The sequence below is a fragment of the Pygocentrus nattereri genome, chromosome 15, assembly GCF_015220715.1.
Source record: "Pygocentrus nattereri isolate fPygNat1 chromosome 15, fPygNat1.pri, whole genome shotgun sequence".
Lineage (NCBI taxonomy): Eukaryota > Metazoa > Chordata > Actinopteri > Characiformes > Serrasalmidae > Pygocentrus > Pygocentrus nattereri.
In genome coordinates this window covers 25,499,455-25,520,664 of record NC_051225.1, presented here as the reverse complement: position 1 = coordinate 25,520,664, position 21,210 = coordinate 25,499,455, and the positions used below count along the sequence as shown (strand labels likewise).

Below are 21,210 nucleotides of genomic sequence, written 5' to 3'. Positions count from 1 at the left end.
GCTTTTCCCACCGCCTTTTCGATCCCACCTTCAACAGAGACAAGCCTAAAGCAAAACAGGAAAAGATCTCACAAGAGCATGGGTGGAGGTTGTGATCATGGCTTCCCTTAGCAAGATACCAGATGTCTTTATCACAATGTGAGGGGAACGTGAACCTCTGTGGATTTATTTCAAAGCTCAAAGCTGCAACTGGCTAGCAAAGAGGTGGGTTGGTCTGACAGCAGTGCATGCCAAGAGACAGGCACAGTGTGGAACTACTCAAGGCTATAATCACACAGAGCAAAAGGACAGCAGCCCCTGTTCACAAGCCTGAGGCTCTACATCTGTGTTCCCAAGCAAGGAGATAGGGTTAAAGCTGACGAGAGATCAGCACGATGACAGAGGTGAGTCTTTGCCGCTTTGCGTGCCGACCTTTGGGTGACTGATGTAAATTGTATTACTCAGGGCTCCCAACCGTCTATTTTTAACCTCTTTTTATTTACAATGAAGCTGGTAAAAGCAAGAGATTTCATAGAAGTCAAGGCTACATGTAGGAGCTTAGAAACCACAGCATGAAGCTGAATGTTAGTCATAAAGCTCTTTCATACATTCATATCAGAACTGTTACTGTGGTGTGTGATTGCACTGTATGATTTCGTGGTGTTTTTTTTCCACTTGCTGTGCAGTGGTCACCTTATATCGATGAGAAACTTGGCACTGACAGAGCTCGTTATTTAGAAGTGAAACCTTTAAACTGCATGGGGCCTGTATAACACATAACTAAAGTCACTGGAGACGTCATACTAAAAATAAGACATAACATTATTCACTGAGTGATGAGGCTTCAGTTGAAGCTTATGTGATTAAACCAAAGTTAAACACATGTTTATAGGATTCTAAAGTAATAAAGTGAATGTTAAGAATTCAGCTTTTTCTCAAGTTAAATTTGTGGCTACAGAAGCAGGAAGCAGGATGTGTCTGTTTCCTGCGTTTCCTCTGCTCAAAAGAACAGGCTGCTGAACAATCTGTACAACCACATGTGACCTGTCTATGGCTTGTTTTCCTAGACACTGTGCTGTATATATACAGACTGTCAAAATTGAAAACCTAAAGTTTTGTACATGACTTACAAAACAAGCCATTTTACCACAAGCTTCCACCATATAAGTGCATTTTGTAGGTTACAGTTACAAACTGTAGTCAATCTGTTGCCATCTGAGCGGCGGTCACTTTCCATAGGTGGACGGGCTAGCAGCAACAGATGGGCCACAGTCAGGAAACCTAAGAGGTCCACCTATATGGTAGTTGTTTTTGAATAAAATGGCCTTTGAGTGTAAGTACTAGATAGGTGTACCTAATAATAAGTATGTATTTAAAGTGTTGAGTTTCGTCCCACAGAAGAATGACACACTGGCGTCTGCTGACTCAGAGCTGGCCCAGTGCGAGGCAGAGGTGAGCACTTTACTCCGAATTATAGCTGAGCTCAATGTGAAGATGGGCGCCCTGCAAATACCACGGTAATCACACAATGAATGGTAGATTTTGCATAGATTACACTCTTAACAAGGGTACATGCAGTGTTAATGTTCAGTCAAGATGGCCATTAAGTATTAAGTGATTCATTTTCAGGACTAGAAAAAAGCAGAAAGCATATATTTCACAGAGAATTACACAGAAGCCAACAGATGTCACATTTTCAGTATTGAGTTTGTCTGTTTGTTCTTTTTATGACAGCTTTCTTTCAAGAAACTAGCTTTCAGTTTTTCAAAGAAATCAGCAGGAATATTTCCTACACCTCTAAGTTCAGGCTTCGAAGTTGGTTGCATTTTCTGCATGGTAAACACATTCAGTGATGTTGAGGTCTGGTCTCTGGGGTGGTCAGTCCACTGTTCTGAGAACACTAGCAGCTTCTTTGTTTGAATTGCAAATTTCCTTTTCTCAGATACAGCTTCTTGGCAGCTACACATCCTTTCAGACCCATGGCTTTGAGTTGTCTTCTCACAGTGAAAGGATGGAGAAAAATTGTATCTGAGACTGGTACACTGGATAGATTCCCTGAAGCTGAAGTTTCTTATTCTCATTTACCATCTCATTTACCACCTTAAATGAAGTAGCAGTTATGTTCTGGTGCCTGTACTGGTGCTAACCTGTTTATCTTATAGTAAAAGTTTGGGTTTTCAGTTCTTGCACAGTTTTTAGGAATCCCAATCCTTTTTTTCAGCTCCTGCATGTACATTGATTATCTGATGTCCTCAGAAACATCTGCTGGAAATGACTTGTACAACCCCAATTCCAATGAAGTTGGGACATTGTGTAAAACATAAATAAAACCAGATTATGATGATTTGCAAATCCTTTTGAACCTATATTCAATTGAATACATTACAAAGACAAGATATTTAAAGTTCAAATGCACACACACACATTTTCTAAGCCGCTTCTCCGTCAGGGTCGCGGGGGGGTGCTGGAGCCTATCCTAGCGGTAATCGGGCGGAAGGCAGGATACACCCTGGACAGGTCGCCAGTCCATCGCAGGGCAGACAGACAGACAGACATACACAATCACTCACACACTCACACCTAGGGGCAATGTAACATGTCCAATTGGCCTGACTGCATGTCTTTGGACTGTGGGAGGAAACCGGAGAACCCGGAGGAAACCCATGCAGACAACTTTATTGTTTTTTGCAAATATTTACTCATTTTAAATTTGATGCTGATTTAATTTGATGCAACACGTTCCAAAGAAGTTGGGACAGGGTCAACAAAAGACTGGGAAAGTTGAGGAATGCTCAAAAAACACCTGTTTGGAACATTCCCCAGGTGAACAGGTTACAGGGAACCTTACAAGGTTGCAAGGAATTTAGAGATTTCATCATCTACAGTCCATAATATCATCAAAAGATTAAGAGAATCTGAAGAAATCTCTGCAAGTAAGCGACAAGGCAGAAAACCAACACTGAATGCCCGTGACCTTCGATCTCTCAGGCGGCACTGAAACCGACATCATTCTGTAACAGATATTACCACATGGGCTCAGGAACACTTCAGAAAACCACTGTCAGTGAACACAGTTCATCACTCAATCTACAAGTGCAAGTTAAAACTCTGCCATGCAAAGCGAAAGCCGTATATCCATACCAACCAGAAACGCCGCCGGCTTCTCTGGGCCCAAGCTCATCTGAGATGGACTGACGCAAAGTGGAAAGAGCCCACATTTCAAATTGTTTTTGGAAATCATGGTCGTGTCCTCCAGGCCAAAGAGGAAAAGGACTGTCTGGATTGCTATCAGCGCCATCAAAGCCAGCATCTCTGATGGTGTGGGGGTGTGTTAGTGCCCATGGCATGGGTAACTTGCACATCTGTGAAAGCACCATTAATTCTGAAAGGTACATACAGGTTTTGGAGCAACATATGCTGCTATCCAAGCAACATCTTTTTCAGGGACGTCCCTGCTTATTTCAGCAAGACAATGCCAAGCCACATTCTGCACGTGTTACAACAGCATGGCTTCATAGTAAAAGAGTGCGGGTACTAGATTGGCCTGCCTGCAGTCCAGACCTGTCTCCCATTGAAAATGTGTGGTGCATTATGAAGCACAAAATACGACGACGGAGACCCTGGACTGTTGAGAAACTGAAGTTATACATCAAGCAAGAATGGGAAAAAATTCCACCTACAAAGCTTCAACAATTAGTGTCCTCTGTTCCCAAACGCTTATTGGGTGTTGTTTAAAGGAAAGGTGTTTTTTGAGCATTCCTCAACTTTCCCAGTCTTTTGTTACCCCTGTCCCAACTTCTTTGGCATGTGTTGCAGGCATCAAATTCAAAATTAGTGAATATTTGCAAAAAACAAAGTTTATCCATTTGAACATTAAATATCTTGTCTTTGTAGTCTATTCAATTGAATATAGGTTGAGAAAGATTTGTAAATCATCGTATTCTGTTTTTATTTATGTTTTACACAACGTCCCAACTTCATTGGAATTGGGGTTATACTTAGTGGCTGTTTTGCCTGGAAATTAAATAGACGAAGGATGGTCTCTGACGTTTGTACATTACTGTAGTGTTATTGATGAGAAACAGCACATCAAAATTTATGAAGCATCAAAATTTATTGGACTGTATTTTGCACTCCCTTCTGGTGAATCTTTTGCTTGCTAAATGTGAGTAAGTGAGTTACAATCTAGTTCTATGAAGAGCTTCACATCTAAGCCTAAGTTGAAAAAGTTGCTATTGGGAGTGATGCCAAAGAAAAAAGTAAATATTGATTCCCCAAAAAACAGAGAATGTATTTTAAAGAACTGTTCTTGTAAACAAGATTGTGAGTGTGAAGAACCTTTTTAAGCTTTTTGAAATTCTGCACAATGTGAACATTTTATACGAGTTAAAGGGACCATTCATTCAGCTAAAGAACCCAAGAACTAGGGTTCTTTTTTCGAGACTGTGTGTCTGAAGACCTAAAACTGAAAATTTCTCTCCACCAGGGAACCAAAAAATTGTGAGTCACAGGGCCAGGCCTGCACGGCTGTTTCAAGTTTGAGCTCCAGTCCACCAGCACCACAGCCGAGCCCAGTGGTGGACACTGGCACAGCATCTGTGGAGTCAGTAGCCAAGCAAGGTCAGTTATGTGAAGGCATGTTTCATTTAAGTCTCAGCATCAATGACACTAAACTGTACATTAGAAAGGGCAGGGTACACTTTAAATCATGTCCTGACTGACATTCCTATGCATAGTTTTAAGGATTATTATACCTGCATATGAAACTTATTAATGTCTTGCACATTTTCAGAAGTCAGATCTTGTTATTCACTTAATCAAATCCTAAAATATTTACACATCCATTGAATTTAGTAATACTATTTATTAACTAATTACATATGCTTTAAACTGCACTTGTACAAGTATAGGTGGCAGTGAAGAGCTATGGGCAAGGCTCCAGCAAGTTCTGTCCAGTCTAGAGTCTTCGGCCAGCAGGGGGAGAACGCTGGTCGAGCCCTATGTTCATGATGATGGAAAAACCCAGGCAGAGCATATTACTGCAGCACGTGAGAGCTGGGTTCAGGCCACAGAAGTAAGCTTCCATCCTGCACTCAGGATGAAATACATCAGCCCTAAAAGAACTGCTGCCTATTACTTTCCTTAAGGGAATAATTCTAACATTGGTAATAATGAAAAAAAAAATAGTAGTCGCTAATTAGTATGATGTCAGTCATAATAATGACCCAAAAAGCCTCTGTTCATAATTTGCCATATTAAAGGAGTAGTTCAGTGAAAAATGATATTTAACCATTTTTCCTCTTGTAGCCTATTTGGCATCTGAACTTGTTTAGTTTTGCACTTTCAGTATCTTAAACAGTGCCATAAACCCCATAAGAAAGTCTATCTGAGATTAGTAAACAATGCAGTTTGTTCAATGCTAATATGGTGGTTAAAAGCTCCTGTTAGTTGTTAGCTACTTTAGTCCTATAGCTTCAGTTTTAAACTAGTTAAGCAAATTTCAAATACTAAATCTCAGCTGATCAGCTACATTTGGGATAGTGGTGTACATTAGATTTTTAACTAAACTATTGTTTTGTTTTTAAGTTAAGCACTCTTGAGGTTTTTAGTTTAAGAATCATGTTCTAAATGAGAACAACAAACATGAAAAAATGAGCAAGTTTTTTTTTAGGTTTTTAGATTTGTAGGTAAAAATAAAATAATCCTCCTTTACACAAAAAAAGCTCTGCTGATTAAAACACAGTTTTAACAATAAATGGTCTTAAACACTGGAGTTAATGTAGAACTGCTAATTCATCCTTTAACCCTGAAGGTTAGCACGGACTGCTAGCTGGTAGATAACAATAAGACAAATAGAAAGATTTAAGACGAACATCAATGGTTTAGAAACAAATGGACTCAATTTTATTTATAATCACCCAGCTTTCGAATGAGAAGTGACTTCAGCCTCATAAAAAGTCAAACGTTAAAAGACATTTTCCAAAAAACTATTAAACTTTTGCAGAACAGTTTCCTGCTGGAGATGTGAGAAAAGCAGCTATAACTGGCATAAAGCTTAAAGTACTTCTGCACTGTCTTTTATGTTACATATTTTTCAGGCCTTTACTAGGACATTATCACATACTGAGACATGTTTCCAGCCAAGACAGTAAAGCATTACTTCAAATGGACATAAAATGTTTGATTTTTGTTGAAAGGACAAAATGGCTCTTCTCTGTCAACCCCTGTTCTAGGCCTATGGTAGCCTAAACTGATTCATTTTAAATAGGATTTAAAAATACCCATTAGCCTTGCATTGCTAATATTTTCTGGAATGCTATTTCAGAGTAATGGAGGTAAGAAAATGATCTTCCACCAACTGAGCTAGTAATCCTAAGTGTTTTAAACTCTGCTTCAGGTGTTGGAGGAAATGGAAAGGGAGCTTGGAATCTCTTACACATCTGCATTACCTTCTGAAGAGCGTCAGCGCTATCAAAAAGACGTGCTCTCGCTGGATAAATTCAACCGAGACCTCATTGCCAACATACAGAGTCGTCAGGATGAACTGAAGAGTGCAGAGGGGGCCATTCTGGAGATGGAGGAAGAGAAGAAAAAGCTTCGAGAAAAGGTAAAAAGACACTTAAGTAAGAAATGTCCATTGACTATGTTCACCATAAATATGTCTTTTGTCAACAGCTGGAGGAGCTCAAAAGAAAATGGTTGATTTGGGCAAGTCCTTCCCCACCCAGGAGTCCATCCTTGTCCTCTAGTAGGACCCCAAGCCCCTGCTGGTCCTCTCCTGCATTTCCTGGGTCTCCCCTGCTGTCACGCAGGCTGCCTGTCTCACCTCCAGCCTCCCCATCTCTGCCCCCTCGAGCCCATCCCTCCAGCTCCATGCTGGAGACGGACACTGAGCGGCTCCAGAGGTGAGGCACAGGCCTGATACAGTGCCTTACAAAAGTATTCAATCCCCCTAAAAGTTATCACCACTCTAAATGGATGGATTACAAATGGATGGATTCTAAACATATTTTTACGATCAGTGTTTTTATTCTGAAGTCATTTTAAAGCCAAATGTTTTTCTGCAAATATTTTAAAGAGTGATTTTCTTGAGAAGAAAATGTGGCCACAGATAAAAGGTTATTATTTAAAATACATATAAAAAAATAACTCATTTTGGTTCGAAAAAGTAATGTTACACTTTCAAAATGCCGATTGAAAAAGCAATGTTTTCAGAAATCCAAAAGCAACTAGGTACAGAGAAAAGTTTAAACGAATTCAAACATGATAGGCCTAAGCATCGTACTAGTTTCAAATTATTAAATGATTAGACAAATGTTTACTCACCTGAATGTGTCCAGAGTGATGAATGATGAAGAAAATGATCTAGCTTGATGTTATAATACAATATTTACGAGTGCACCATACTATAAAAGTGGTGATCAAATCTAGAGGCAAATATATGAAATATTATATATAATTATATAGATAATTTCAGTACTTTCAGTAATTATTTATCATTTAATGACTGTACAGAATCTTGTTCTATTAACCTCCATTCAAAGTCAAGAAAGTTTTTTTTCTTCTCCTCTACAGTAGATAAAAAGATTTGTGATCAGGAAAAGATTTATAATACTCTATCACAAGTACTCTAATAAAAAAAATAATCAGTTAAAATGTATATTCTTCATAATCATCTTAGTGATGCCTGTGCAATTAGAATGATAAACAGGGTATCCTGCGAAGATGAGGCGGACGCAAGTGTGGAGAAAAGCAAAATTTATTATGGGCAAATCCAGGGTCATAGTCGATACAGTCCAGGGTCATAGAGACAACAAAGACCTGCACCACACAGGTGTCATGATTGGCCCCTCCCTGTCCTGTCCATGTGTTCATGTTGTGTTTTACTTCCCAGTCCTGTCCATGTGCTTCTTTGTTTTGGTTTTCAGTCCTGCCCCCTTGTTTTGTTGACTCCGCCCCTGATTAGTTCCACCTGTTTTCCACCCGTCCCTCCTTATCCTTGTTTTGTATTTAAGCTCTGTTTTTGCCCCTTGTGTTTGCTGGTCTTTGTTGGATATGTTTGAATTGTTGTTTGATTTGCTTGAATGTTATGTTAGAAGTGTTTGGATTTATGTTTAGTGGTCGTAATTCGTCATGTCTGTCCCCCATTCGATCCATGTTGGATCTTTGAACCTGGACTGTCATGACCACGATCCTGGATTTGCCCTCAATAAAAGTCACTTATCTCAGCGTATGTGTCCGCTTCCTCGCTCCTCGTTACAACAGGGGAAAACACAGGGCTGAAATACAACAGAGCAAAGGGAACAAAGGGAAAACAGGAAACAGGTTGAAACACAGGTCGGAACAATCAGGGGCGGAGTCACAAAACAAGGGGCCGGACTGGGAACCAAAGCAAAAAGCACATGGACTAGACCAAAACACAACACAAACACATGGACAGGACTGGGAGGGGCCAATCGTCACAATTATAAAGCCGTGTACAGCAGTCTAATGATTTTTCTCAAATCACTTTTGTGTGCATCACTGAAAGAGAGGAAACCCACACCAGCAGAATGCACGTATGCATTTTCGTAGTTTCAAATTTCATGTATATGAAGTTGCATTGAATCTTTGCTGTTATAAATTGCTTTTATATGGTAATTTGACTAATCACCAAATAATGTCTACTTCAGTACTTCCAAAGAGAATGAATACTTTTGTAAGGAACTGTGTCTCACTGGCAGAAACCCACCAAAATCTCTTCTCCATGAACATTTCTCTTCACTGAGTGCAGTATGGAGTCTGTTGTCACAGACAGTGTTGTGCACAGGTGCCTGGAGAGGCTGAAAGCAAGGAACGAGCGTCTCACGGCAGCTCTGGACAGACGGAAGAGCGAGCAGGAGCAGGTCAGCATGGCTCTCAGCCGCCATGAGGCCGACTGCTCCGCGCTGAATATGGCCCTGGCTTACTGGTGCGTTGCTGTGTTCTCTGCTTCAATAGTATGTGTACCACTAGAGAGTTAAACTGCTGTTCAAAAGTTTGGAATCAGTGTTCCTTAATGAAAACTAAACAATTAAATGATTCAAACTTGATAGGCCTGTGTATCATCCCACCTTCATGTTTAATTAATTAGACAAACCTTTTTCTGTACAGTATCTAGACTGATGTTATATTAAAATTAATAGAATGCCACATATTTCAAAAGTGGTGATCAAATCTAGAGGCAAATAGCTTAAGAAAATTACTATAAACATAAAAAAGTGTATTATTTAGCATTCAATAACTGGTTGTTTATTCTTGAAAGATTGAATAATTTAAATATAACTTTTGTTGTTTAATTTATTATATTTAAATCAGTGCTCTTGGGAACAAAACTTTCTATCTTCACTTTTAATGATTGTTATTTTGTTACAGAATTTGAAAATCTATTAAAATTTTATTTTGACCAATAGAAATGATCAAAAATAAAGTTAAAGTTTTTCCTTCTCTTGTAAAGTTACCATTTTGGAGATTTCTGTCATGACATAAAATATTTTATTATAAAATTATAAGAATATAATAAGTTATTATCGCATATCAGAATATACATATGAGTTTTGAACATTATGTTGAACAGTGAGAAAAATAAATACGTTATTCCAAACTTTTGAATGAAGATGTGCAGGTTCTCTTTGTTAGATTTTATTTGCAACAGTTTCTTGAAACTTACATTGACCTGAATTGTCTTTCTTATGTCTTGGCTCAACTGTAACAGTGTGAAAGGTCTCTGAGCAGGTATGGCCAAAGTGTGTGTGAGAGAGAGAGAGAGAGAGAGAGATAGACTAACTCTGACTTGTTGACTGACAGTGAAGAGTGTGAAGAGGCCTATAGTGATCTATTGTCCCTGTATGAAGCCAGGAAACAACAGAGTGCTGCGTTGGCAGGTGCTGTACACACTCTATATTAGTTATCTATGTCACATGTCACACACACACACACACACACACACACACCACAAACACATTTTTGTCTCCCACACCTCACACGTTTGTTTTTCTGCCTTTTCAGGATGTATTTATTTACCTCATGTATCTACAGCATCTATATGTAATACTATTGTGTCCTTTATGCATTATGCATATGTAACTACCTATGTATGTATACACACACACACACACACACACACACACACTTATAATAAAACGAAATGTATATATATATATATATATATATATATATATATATATATATATATATATAATCTGTCTATTTGCCTCTGTCTCCTTGTCACACTATGATCTCTCATTGCAGCACCATCTCCCCCAGAAAAGCCTGAGTGTTTGATTTCTGTTCAGGAACAGTCAGTCTGTAAACATGTGGACACTGCAGAGTCCACACAGTCCAGGTCTGTATGCAGCTGCTTATTTATTTTCACTATAAGTATAAATAAAACTGTAACTACTTAAATCAGTCAGATTCCATCAATCATTACACGGATGTTTTTGCTATGGGATGTTCTTAGGTGTTCAGTGAAATGATGACAGGCACTCTTTAAAAGGGCGTCTTTGCATGATGTCATAGAAGAAGCATTTCTTGGGTTCCCTAAAGAATCTTTCAGTGGAGGGTTCTTTAGAGAACTGCTTTTGTAAAAGAGATGTATTAGTGCAAAGAACATTTTTATGTAAAGGTCCTAAGAACAACCCTGAGGTTCTTTATACCTTCAGAACTTCCTGCACATTTACAAGCCTCCTTGTTTCCTAATTTTATGCTCAAAGTTACAAACTAAATATTACAGTCCACAAACAATATGTTTATAGCAATATAAAAATATACAATATGTTGCACATAAGATAAATTTAATCAGCCTTCAAATGTTTCAAAAGGTAATTGCTCAAAATACTGTATTTATTGTTTTTATTGTATAAAATAGATCAACATATTTTAATATTTAATACAGCATAAAAAAGCAAAACATTTGAATAGTTTTTGGTGTTTTTTCTGATGATTCAAGTTTGGCGTTTTAAAAATTTTGAAGTTTAACACTGGATTTTTCAAATGCTGGACTCTATAAGCAAATTAGCTATTAGCAAAAATATTGTTTTATTGGTATTGCCAGATATTTGTCTTTGGTCATGTTTGTGCAAATTGAAAAAATAAATTAGTATATATTTTCATGTTATAAATGCATATTTGGATATTCTATGCACATACAGTGCAAAACATGTTCACTGATAGTTTTTTTTATTGACATAATTAGCTACTTTCACAGTCGTTTATGTAGAAATACACAAGGTTGACATATTTTAATTACAGCTTATTACTGTAAGTGTACAGCAGAATACAGCTACATCACAGTAATCCTGTTTTCCAGTAAACTACAGTAAACTACTAGTAGCCAGTGATTTACTGTAATTTTACAATGGAATGCTTTACAGTGTTGTTCAGTAATTGCATAACTTTACCTTATTTTGCTAGTTTGTCAGCAGAGGAGTTTGAAGATAAGACTGGAATGATTCGGCAGAGAATTTCCCGGCTGAAACAGGACAGGGCAGTAGTGTGTATTCCAGAGCGCACAAGGACAGGAGAAGGGAAGCTGAGCCCTGATACAGGCACGCTAGCCGGAGCCAGGAGAAACAGCAGTGTCTCCTCAAATAACCCCAAAGGAGAGAAAGCCACACTGCTGTATGAGCTGGTCACTGTGAGGGTGAGATATTATTATTCACTATTTTTGAAATTTGGCTCAGGGTCCAAAAGAACGTCAGTTAACATTTCTGATGACTGGAGATAAATATACAGGAAGAGTAAAGTACTACTTTACTATGACTAATCTAAACTTTTGCACAGTGACCATTTTATTACCACTCATTTTTATTTCTGTTCACTAACATCTATCATTTAACTTAGAAATGTGCTTGTAAATTGTTGACCTAATACCCCCGAACATATTTTTCTCTCAGTATATTTCAACAAAATATTTGAGTGACTTGCTCATCTATAGTGACCTCGCTCTTTATACATGCTGCTTTAGTTATGCCTTGAAAACTGAACATAATAGGGTCTCTCTGATATATCATGTGGCCAATAAAACTGGCTAATATTGAAGCTCCACAGATTTATCAGCATCAACAGAAATCCCACCAATAAAGCACTGATAATATCTCTCTATAGGTTCCATAAGAAAATCATATTCAAGAATATGAGGCTATTTTGAAAACACGCACTAATGGAAACCCAGCATTCTGATGGTTTATGTTATTTAGACCCATATGCAAAAGTTTGAACACTTCTCTTCAAATGACAGATCTTCCTAATGTTCTAAGTGAAAATACGTTAACCCATCCTTTACAGGGAACAAAGTTAAATGCAGCATTTTTCTGCAAATATCATTGTTAAGGTCTATTTATTGACATATTGAAAAAATAAAACGCAAAATATGAGATGTGCCATACCACACAGCACAAGCCACATTTTATTAACTGTGCATTAGAGTGTACAGAAGTGTGTTCTCTGTAGAGGATGTGTGAACTTCCCCTTAGAAAATCAACAAAATGTCATTTGACCAGGGTGCACAGACCTTTGCACGACTGTACTGATTGTGAAGATAAAGTTATATATAGTTGGCATGTTTCATGTGTGTTGTTTAAGACTTTGTGAGTTTCAACTGTTTATTTAAATTTAAGAAATCTAAAAAGAACGGTCATAGTCGTATTTGAAAAATTACGACTGACAATCAGTAATTTAATATCAATCAATCAATCAATCAGTAAGCCTTAATAATTGCTGACTCCTGACAAAACCGTCAGGCCTTAGTATTACTGGAGTCTACACACAGTGTCTGAACTGGCTGGTTTCCCCGGGCTGATTGGCAGGAGGAGATGTCAGAGCTGCGGGGGCTCATCAGACTGAAGGAGAAGGAGAGACGCTGTCTGGAGTTCTCTTTGATGGCCCAGAGGTGTCAGGACGTAGCCGGGGCTACGATAGCAGAGAGCCTGCGAGAGGAGTTGGATGACAGGAGAGCAGAGCAGCAGGTGCTCCATTAACTTTTACTAAGGGAAATTAGAATTAGGACATGGCATGGTCCAGATGATTCAAACCCATGCTGCCCACGGACCTGAATAATTTTTGAAGTTGGGGTACATACCAGTTTTAAGAGAAATTACTTATTCATTCACTACAGATGTAATTTAACCTCTAAAACTCTAAGGGCCTTGACACACAAGCTGATGTTAAGGAGTTACTGCCAACAAAGGCCAATACAAGACTGCTTTCACATCTTCTGTGAAAAGCTATATGCCACACCACAGTGACTATGTCTGTAACAATGCATGTACGGTTTGAAATAACTCTCCACACCAGGAGGTGGAAGTAGTCCATAGCTAGTTTGCTATTTTTGCTTACTGTTGTTTGTCTTATCGTGCACTGATGAACAGCCAATCGGATAACCTCTCACTGCTGGCCTCAAACACCTATCAACCTTACTCCTACATCCTATAATACTTTGAGTGGCTTATGAACAGGACTTCCTTCTAAATGTAAACAGGCTATATTTTAATTACTAATAACATCTTAACATGATAGAAATATAGGATTACATAAAAAGGTAAATAATGATTATTATTGGGATTCTTGAATGCTTTTATATCAACGCAATTGGTCTGTCAAGAAACATGAAACTGCATGAGAGAAACACTGTAGTCAGAAGATTCTGTTCATAGCCAACACAAATGTCTTACTCTAGTAAAATCATTTCATTTTAACTTTCTAACTTTGCTCACATTGTCAAGTGCAGGCATAAAGCCAAAAAGCAATGCCATTACATGATATAGCAACATTTAACATATAAATCTGCTAATGCTTTACTTTGTATGCTTCAGTTACTTCTGTGAAGTCTTGAACTTGAAGTTTGACTTTTATTATTGGAGTGTAAACTGGTTAGCTTTCTGCTAACTTGCTTAACCTACTCCAGTGAGAGCAGAATTTATCCATCCATCCATCCATTCATCCATTTTCCAAACCGCTTCTCCGTCAGGGTCGCGGGGGGGTGCTGGAGCCTATCCCAGCAGTCTTCGGGCGAAAGGCAGGATACACCCTGGACAGGTCGCCAGTCCATCGCAGGGCAAGAATATATCCAGTTACAGAGAATATAACATGTAAACCTGTTCAAGAGAGTCTGTTAGCAGCAATGAGTGCTGTTCAACTGGCAATTCTTTGGTTAGATTTTATGGGCACAGACTACATGTAGCAGTGATTAAAGTACAGTGTTTCTTGAGAGGTTTATGCATGTAGGATTCCTGTTCTTGCTGTACTTTCAATTTCACTCGACCAGAGTGACAGAAACTGCATGCCCTCCCAGAAATGCTTCAGAGACATTAATGAGACATAAAACAATAACATAACAAGTATGTATTCCTTAACTTGGCTAAAGCAGCCCAGATTCCCCAGCTAGATTTTGACCAAACCTCAAAACAAAGCAGTCATGTGAAAAATAAGATCAGTAGATCTCAAGTTATGCCATCATTCTGTAGTGTAGTATGTGGGAAAAAATGCAACAGTATAGAATATTTTTCTTTACCACAGCATGCCATTTTCAAAAACGGTGAAAAGATTTTGGCATAGAAAAAAACTTCCTAGAACCAGAGTTCCTTATATGGGCAAGAATGACTCACAATGTCAGAGATCTATTAAAAAAGGTCCAAACTGGTTAAACAGGGTACTGTCCAATTGTCCAATGATCAACCAAAGCCAACACTGCCAACTCTGTATAGCCAACAGTCAGTTTGGTGTGTCAGGGTCCTAAGAACTTCCATTCCTCAATGATGTGATGACAGTACCTTGTATATCAGTTTTATAGTAGTTACTGAATAAATCATAGTTGTTGCTGAATAAATACACCTTAATATTTAGAATTGAAAAATGTGCCAAGAGTCTAAGGGGCTTATTTGCTCATTTGATTACAGCACTCATGGTTCATTAGATCTTAAAAGGGCAAATGTCACACCAGTTGGAACTGAGTCTTTGTTTCTTTGTTTTAGAGGAGAGATGAGAATCGGGCCAAGCTGGAAAGCGGAGGGGAAATTCCTGGGCCGCGGAATCACGCCATCATGAGAGAACTCAGAGCTGCCCTGCTAAGGTGAAAAAAGGAGTCAGAGGCTACAGCCATTTGAAGAATTCTCAAAAATCCTACATTGAATAAAGAAAACAAGAAATCAGACAGTGCTGTAAGACTTAAAAAGAGTTTTCATCATATTTTGGTGAAATGCCTCATTTTTGTCATTGCTGTTGAAATTTTCCTTAAAGATTAAGTGGGATACTGATGGATTTAAGCCTCTTTTCTGTTTTATATTGCAGAGAGCAGACACTAAAGAGGAGAATGACGTCTTTACGAGATTCTCTGGACTCTGCCCTCTTAGACTGCACAACCCATAGAAGAGTTAGCAAGGAGGAAGTTGCCCGCCTCTCTCTCTGTAACAAGTACAGTATCATGGTTTTTAGAAGGTTGAGTGAGCATTAAAAAGCTGGATGATGCTGAGGGTTTAGAGTTTAGAATTAAAAGGCAGAGCCTCAGGTCATTAGCTACTGGAAGTAGCTAAACTACAGCAAAGCTGCCACAGAATACAATGCAGTTAGGCCTACTAAATATACTATTAAATGTAACTAACTACTTTGGAACTGTTTCATGAGAAAAGCACGCTGCACATCTAAGGTGGAAACTTGCTGTCTGTAGCTTAATAATATGAATAATAGATATAACTAGATGTCATTTCCTGAAGGAACTGCAAGACTGCTTGAAAAGAGCTGCAAGTGTGTGTGTGTTTGTGTGTGTTTCTATGTAGGTGAACAACACCTCCTTATGTGTGTGTGTTTGGGGTGGGGGGGGGGGGGGGGGGTCATTCAAATGAACGGTCACTCTGTTATTATGCAGCTCTTAGTGGAGAAGCCAGAGTCCAGTTTGCACCCTCTGCACAAAAAGTCAATACCCGGTAAATGTTTAGTCTATCGCTTAACCAGATAGATGGTGTGAGATAAGAACCCTTGAAGATTATTTTGGTGTAATGTTGTGTGTACTGAGAAGAAATGTCTGAGTTATGACAAGTTAAACACAGAATCTTGAAAATCTTGAAATAAGCAGATTCTGATTTTGAGAAATTTACATGGGAGTGAATGGGGCAGTTTTCTGTGCCTAGTGCCAAATGTTCATAACTCTAAAGCTAATTGATAAAATGATGAGATATTTTGAGGTTTCAGAAAGGACGAGTTTCTCTACCATTTAAAACTGAAATGGAGTTTCTAGATGAAAGTTTAAGGATTTTAAAGCAGATTCCCTGAGTGACGGCTGTGTCTGTGAGACTGAGTGGCCTGCTGTGACGTCATTGATGTCAATTAGAATTTGAAGTTCTGAACATTCTGCCATTATTTTAAACTGAAATTTATTAAAAACCACAAATCCGATCGACTCCAAAAATACATAGCACAATTCACAGCGCCAAGACCTTCAAAACGCAGTTTGAATGGCGTCTGTACGTTAAGCGGCTCGGGCTGTATTAATCACAGAAAAGTGTGGAAGAAGAATAAGAAGTATGAGAGATAACAATCAAGCACTTTAATAACAAACTAAATTACTACCAGTTTAATGTAAAAAAAAATAATTTTCTGAAGTTACTCTACCACTTAAAAGTATTTGAAGACTGTAACATGCAAGAAAGCTATAATATGGAAGATTTGGGGATTTGGAGACCTCTCTAGTGGAAATTTTGACCTTGCATGTAACATGCGGATGAACATTCTGTAATATGAGTTGTGCTTTAGACCCTTTCTCTCAACGGATGAATCTGATGACTGCAAGCACATTGAAAAAGTTTTCAAAGAGAACTTCAAAACTTGGTAAATGATGTGTCTTTTGAGGATATAAGTGGATCATCTACTATTGTCATCATATCTTCATTAGTGTAATGTTGATTCAATATTGGAGACCTAAACATTGAGCTGGACCTTCTTTTTGAGCCTGTGCATAGGATGGGGAACAAAATTCCTGTGAAATCCAACCTGGTGCCTTAGACTTTTTCAGTGTTTACAGGGTGACTTTCAGCAGCACAAGCATGCCATATTTTGTGTGTTTTGCCCTTGCTCAGTAATGCTACTTCTTTTGATTTTACCAATAAAAAACTTCCACAGGTGCAGCATAGTTCACACCCATGGCATATTTACTATACTGTTCTGTGATAACCGCAATTTACACCTTACCCCTTTGTAATCGATTATCTAAGACACATGTAGTTTCTGATGTATGACTCTTTTGTCTTGCCCTGGAGCTACAGGAAATGGAAGCATATGTACATGCATTACATTACAAGTTGTTAAGCAATCTCACATAGACTTGTTTGTGTGGATTCTGACACTGTTTGGCATAAAAGTGGACAAAAGGAGACACAATTCAGGTTTCAAGATGTAGCTTATAGGCACCGAAAGATTTTCACCCTATGTGAACTGCTGTCATGTTGGGATAAGGAGGAATTTATGTAAATCTGATTTTTTGCTGAATATTCTATCGCCTGAAAGCTCATAACACTAAATAAATGGATTATGGATGGTTGAATTAATCTCAGGCATTTCTTTCCTCAGTAAAGCCATGAGTGCATACAGGAACGCACGCAAGAAGCACCACGAGCAGCTGTGGAGGTTAGAGCGGCAAATGACGGCCATGACAGAGCGTCACGCTGCCCAACTGGCTGAGCTCAAAGCTACACTGGAGGCACTGGAGTGGAAAAGGGAGGAAACTGTGCTCTGAAAGTGGCCTGAGTGTGCAAGAACATTTTGTACAAAAGCACACATGTACACACTAACTGTTTGATGAAACATTAAAAGGACATTTGAAAACATTTAAAAACATTGTTGTTGGCTCTTGTTTTACGCTGCAAAAAGGTTTCTTTGAAAGGTTTCTCTATTAGGAAAATCGAATTTGCACAGTTTTCACTTTATCTCAAATATAGATCATTCTACCAAACTAGTAGACTGGTTCCAAGTCAGAGTTCTAGTGACTTTATATCTTAATTCTGTTTATTTTGTTAAAAAAATGATAACATTTTGTCACTAATACAACAGTAAAACACTACCTAATCTTTACCAAATGCTTACGTAGTGACTGTTTTAGTGAACATTTCAAACTCAAAAAGGCCAGTACATGACTAGCAAACACAGCTTTGAACAGTTGTACACACATAAAATCATCATATCTTCCATTAAAACACAGAAAAGTTTACTTAATTGCAGAAAACGTGTTTCGGTAGTGACTATTCTTAATAATACACACTGATTTTCAGACCTTCAGTCTTAAAAACGATGGTTCTTCAAGGGTTCAACGTACTACCATGAACACTCAAAGGACCCTTTGCATGACTAAATAGTTTATGCAGCAAGAAAGAGTTCTTCAGATTGATGGAGAGTGTGTTTTATATGGTTCTACATAGAACCTTTTAGAAAAGGGTTCTATATAGCACCAGAAAGGGTTCTTTTAATATTTCACACTTAAAAGAGATGGCTCTTCAAGGGTTCTTTGGTAAAGAAAATGGGTCTATACAGAACCATGAACACTCAGAGAACCTTCTGCGTGATTAAATGGTTCTTCGCATCATTTATGTTCTTCAGATTGATGTGTTTTATATGGTTCTACATAGAACCTTTTTGAAAGTTTGAAAGGGGTTCTTTATAGCACTTCTATTGTTACAGGCTACTGCAAAATGCTTTCAAAAAGGTTCTGTACAGAATCATCTGCAGCACATTCTCCATCAATCTGAAGAACCCTTTAATGATGCAATGAACCCTTTAATCATGCAACGGGTTCTTTGAGTGTTCATGGGTCTATATAGAACCATTTTCTTTACTAAAGAACCCTTGAAGAACCACCCTTTGTAAGAGTGCACTCTCATTTCCTACTCTAAAATGCAGGGGTGTGGTTAAGATATAGTTCCACCCAGAGATACTGTGTGTTTCAGTAGTGACATGAAAGCATGGGACAGCATCTTCTTAATAAAGTTTTTAAACTTTTAAACTTATGACAAAAATTTATTTTAAAATAAACATTTTTATTTAAATGTTTTTAGCACACTACTGGAAAAATTATTATTATGAAAAACTAAAAACAAACTATTGAACATGCCCTATAAATTATTATTTTGTACACACTTTGCTTATTATTATTTCTATTCTGTCTTGAGTATAATATAATAATATAATCCTTGTATATATCTAGGGCATGAACTAATTCAAATGAATCATAAAGGTCTATACAGTCAATCTGTTTTCATCTGAAACCACGAGACTAAAATGTAATGAAAGCTAATCCCCCCACTTGAACTTTCAGGCTTTAAGACTAGTCAGACTATTCTGTTTTTAATCTATGCAACACACTTTTGCCCATGTTTATAAATATCATACTGTGTCAGAAACCACATCCGCAAGACTATTTAAGATTACTAATCAGCCAAGTTAGAGAAAAAAATCATTTAATTATCTCTTAAATATTTAAGTTTAAGTAAATTATTTTTTAATAAAACTTGCTAGGCTGGTGCTGTAATGAGTGAAGCCCCCTTTAAAAGTCTGTTTAGACAGCCTAATTGCTGATGAGTGCTCTTTTCTCAACTCCTGTCACTATATTATTAGAGGCATATAATCCTGCTCATTTGAAAAAGCCTTTGAGGAAACACTAGGAAGAACACTAATCATGGGTAAGCAGCCCAGTATTTTTTTTTCCTCCAAGCAAAAGCCACGCTCCCCGTGAAGATTGTGGCTCCTCAGTCCGGCCAAACAAAAGAAGGACAAAAGAGGCCGAGGCTGGAGGATTCAGCTTGGCCATTTGTGTCCTCCTCTTACTGAATCCACCTTTTCTCAGGGCCCCCCAGCCTCAGGCCATCGGCTGCAGCTGTGAGCGCTGGTCAGGAGGTTGAGGCAAAGGTTGAGTGTCACACCCCCAGGGGTCAAAGGACGGCCTGCGCTGTTGTTGAAGCGTGTGAATGCAGGGGTTAGGAGGGTGTGCTGATCTGTAGCTCTAGCCTGAGCTTGCCCTGTCTGATAAAGCAGATCAGAGAGTTGGGCAAGCTGTTTGGCTGCATGTAGAGCACTGATGATCATGATCCTCAATGGTTGAATCCTCAGCACACAGCAATTATTCTCAGTCATTAGACATTATGTCAAATAGAGTTACACATACAGCCAAGAATAACAGTCAATATCATTCTAAGTGTATGATAGAATTCCAACTACATTCATTTAAAAAGATTTCAGAAAAAAAAAACTCTTTTAACTGTCATGCCTTTATATTATTTAACCCTCCTGTTATGTTATGGGTCAGTTTGACCTCTTTCCACTATTGAGTTGGGTGAAATACTGGTTACCCTCTGCTTTTCTCCATGACCTTTTCCTTATTTAGGGTCATGAAGTGAAGTCAAGACTGATCTGTATTGTTGCAGGTCTGTACAAAATCTGTACACAAACATGATGTTGTGGGTCATTCTGGCCCTCATGCTTTCTGAGGCTCATGTTCTCCTAAATTAAGACATGCCTTTGATGTATTTTGTTGTTATGACTGGTTCTGATTGCCCTGACAGGATAACATTAGGATGTATTCTATTTTAACACAATATCAGGGTTAAACCTTGAAAAAAAGTTTTGAACAATCACATTTATCCTAAATGACATAAGCACAGCACATTTTACTCAGAACAAAAATCACTAGAAAAACAGACACACATTAGTAGCTGGTGTGACCACCAATTGCCTGTAGTAGCATGAAATATTTCTAGAAAAAACCCAGGATTTTTCATGCAATAGTGTTGCATTTATATTTTTGTTCAAGATGCAAAGATCTGTTTAAAGAATCATCTAATGCATCTAGTCAGCATCATTTCATGTATTTATTACTGTTGGTATCATAAACTCAGTATTTTTCAGCTGTATATTATGAAGAGGGTTGGCTAACAACAACATCAGCTGAGGTAAAAGCAGATGAGTAAAATGTGTCTGTTCATCCTAAATATTTCTTGGTGTAAATGTCCAGGTCTGGGTTTAATACAGTACAACAGTGTTAAAATGCTGATTGGCAATACTTACTGGCAGCCGGTAGCCTTAGATTCCTATGCCTCTTCTTCTTATTCAATATTTGGAATAATGTATTATAAAAATTGTATACCATTTGACTGAAATGCCCATACCTATCAACTCTAAATTTCTATTTTTTTATGAAATGTTAAAGTGGCCAGTCTAGAAATACTGACAATACCT

The 21,210-nt window shown here is 38.1% G+C and overlaps 1 protein-coding gene across 3 annotated transcripts; it reads left to right on the top strand.

The window, feature by feature from the left end:
* Window positions 1-53: 53 nt before the first annotated feature.
* Window positions 54-17,821, top strand: ushbp1 (Usher syndrome 1C binding protein 1). 3 transcript variants are annotated; one of them, XM_017714314.2, is made up of 14 exons: window positions 55-383; window positions 1,378-1,431; window positions 4,466-4,599; window positions 4,890-5,053; window positions 6,377-6,586; window positions 6,655-6,884; window positions 8,789-8,929; window positions 9,805-9,881; window positions 10,249-10,342; window positions 11,413-11,641; window positions 12,807-12,965; window positions 14,970-15,067; window positions 15,286-15,408; window positions 17,557-17,821. In XM_017714314.2, the coding sequence occupies exons 2-14, from the start codon at window positions 1,382-1,384 to the stop codon at window positions 17,720-17,722; spliced, it is 1,875 nt and encodes a 624-aa protein (XP_017569803.1). In that variant the 5' UTR covers window positions 55-383; window positions 1,378-1,381; the 3' UTR covers window positions 17,723-17,821. The 3 variants fall into 3 exon arrangements, 2 of the variants coding, with proteins under 2 accessions (XP_017569803.1, XP_017569802.1); XM_017714313.2 differs by having other exon boundaries at window positions 1,378-1,496; XR_005131507.1 differs by lacking the exon at window positions 17,557-17,821 and having other exon boundaries at window positions 54-383; window positions 1,378-1,496; window positions 14,970-15,155.
* Window positions 17,822-21,210: the final 3,389 nt, after the last annotated feature.

What these genes read in the sequence shown, in the direction of transcription:
- ushbp1 (XM_017714313.2), top strand. An exon ending in GGCGCCCTGCAAATACCACG is followed by an intron (nt 1,497 to 4,465) that starts GTAATCACACAA and finishes TCTCTCCACCAG; the next exon opens with GGAACCAAAAAATTGTGAGT. An exon ending in CTCAGAGCTGCCCTGCTAAG is followed by an intron (nt 15,068 to 15,285) that starts GTGAAAAAAGGA and finishes TTTATATTGCAG; the next exon opens with AGAGCAGACACTAAAGAGGA.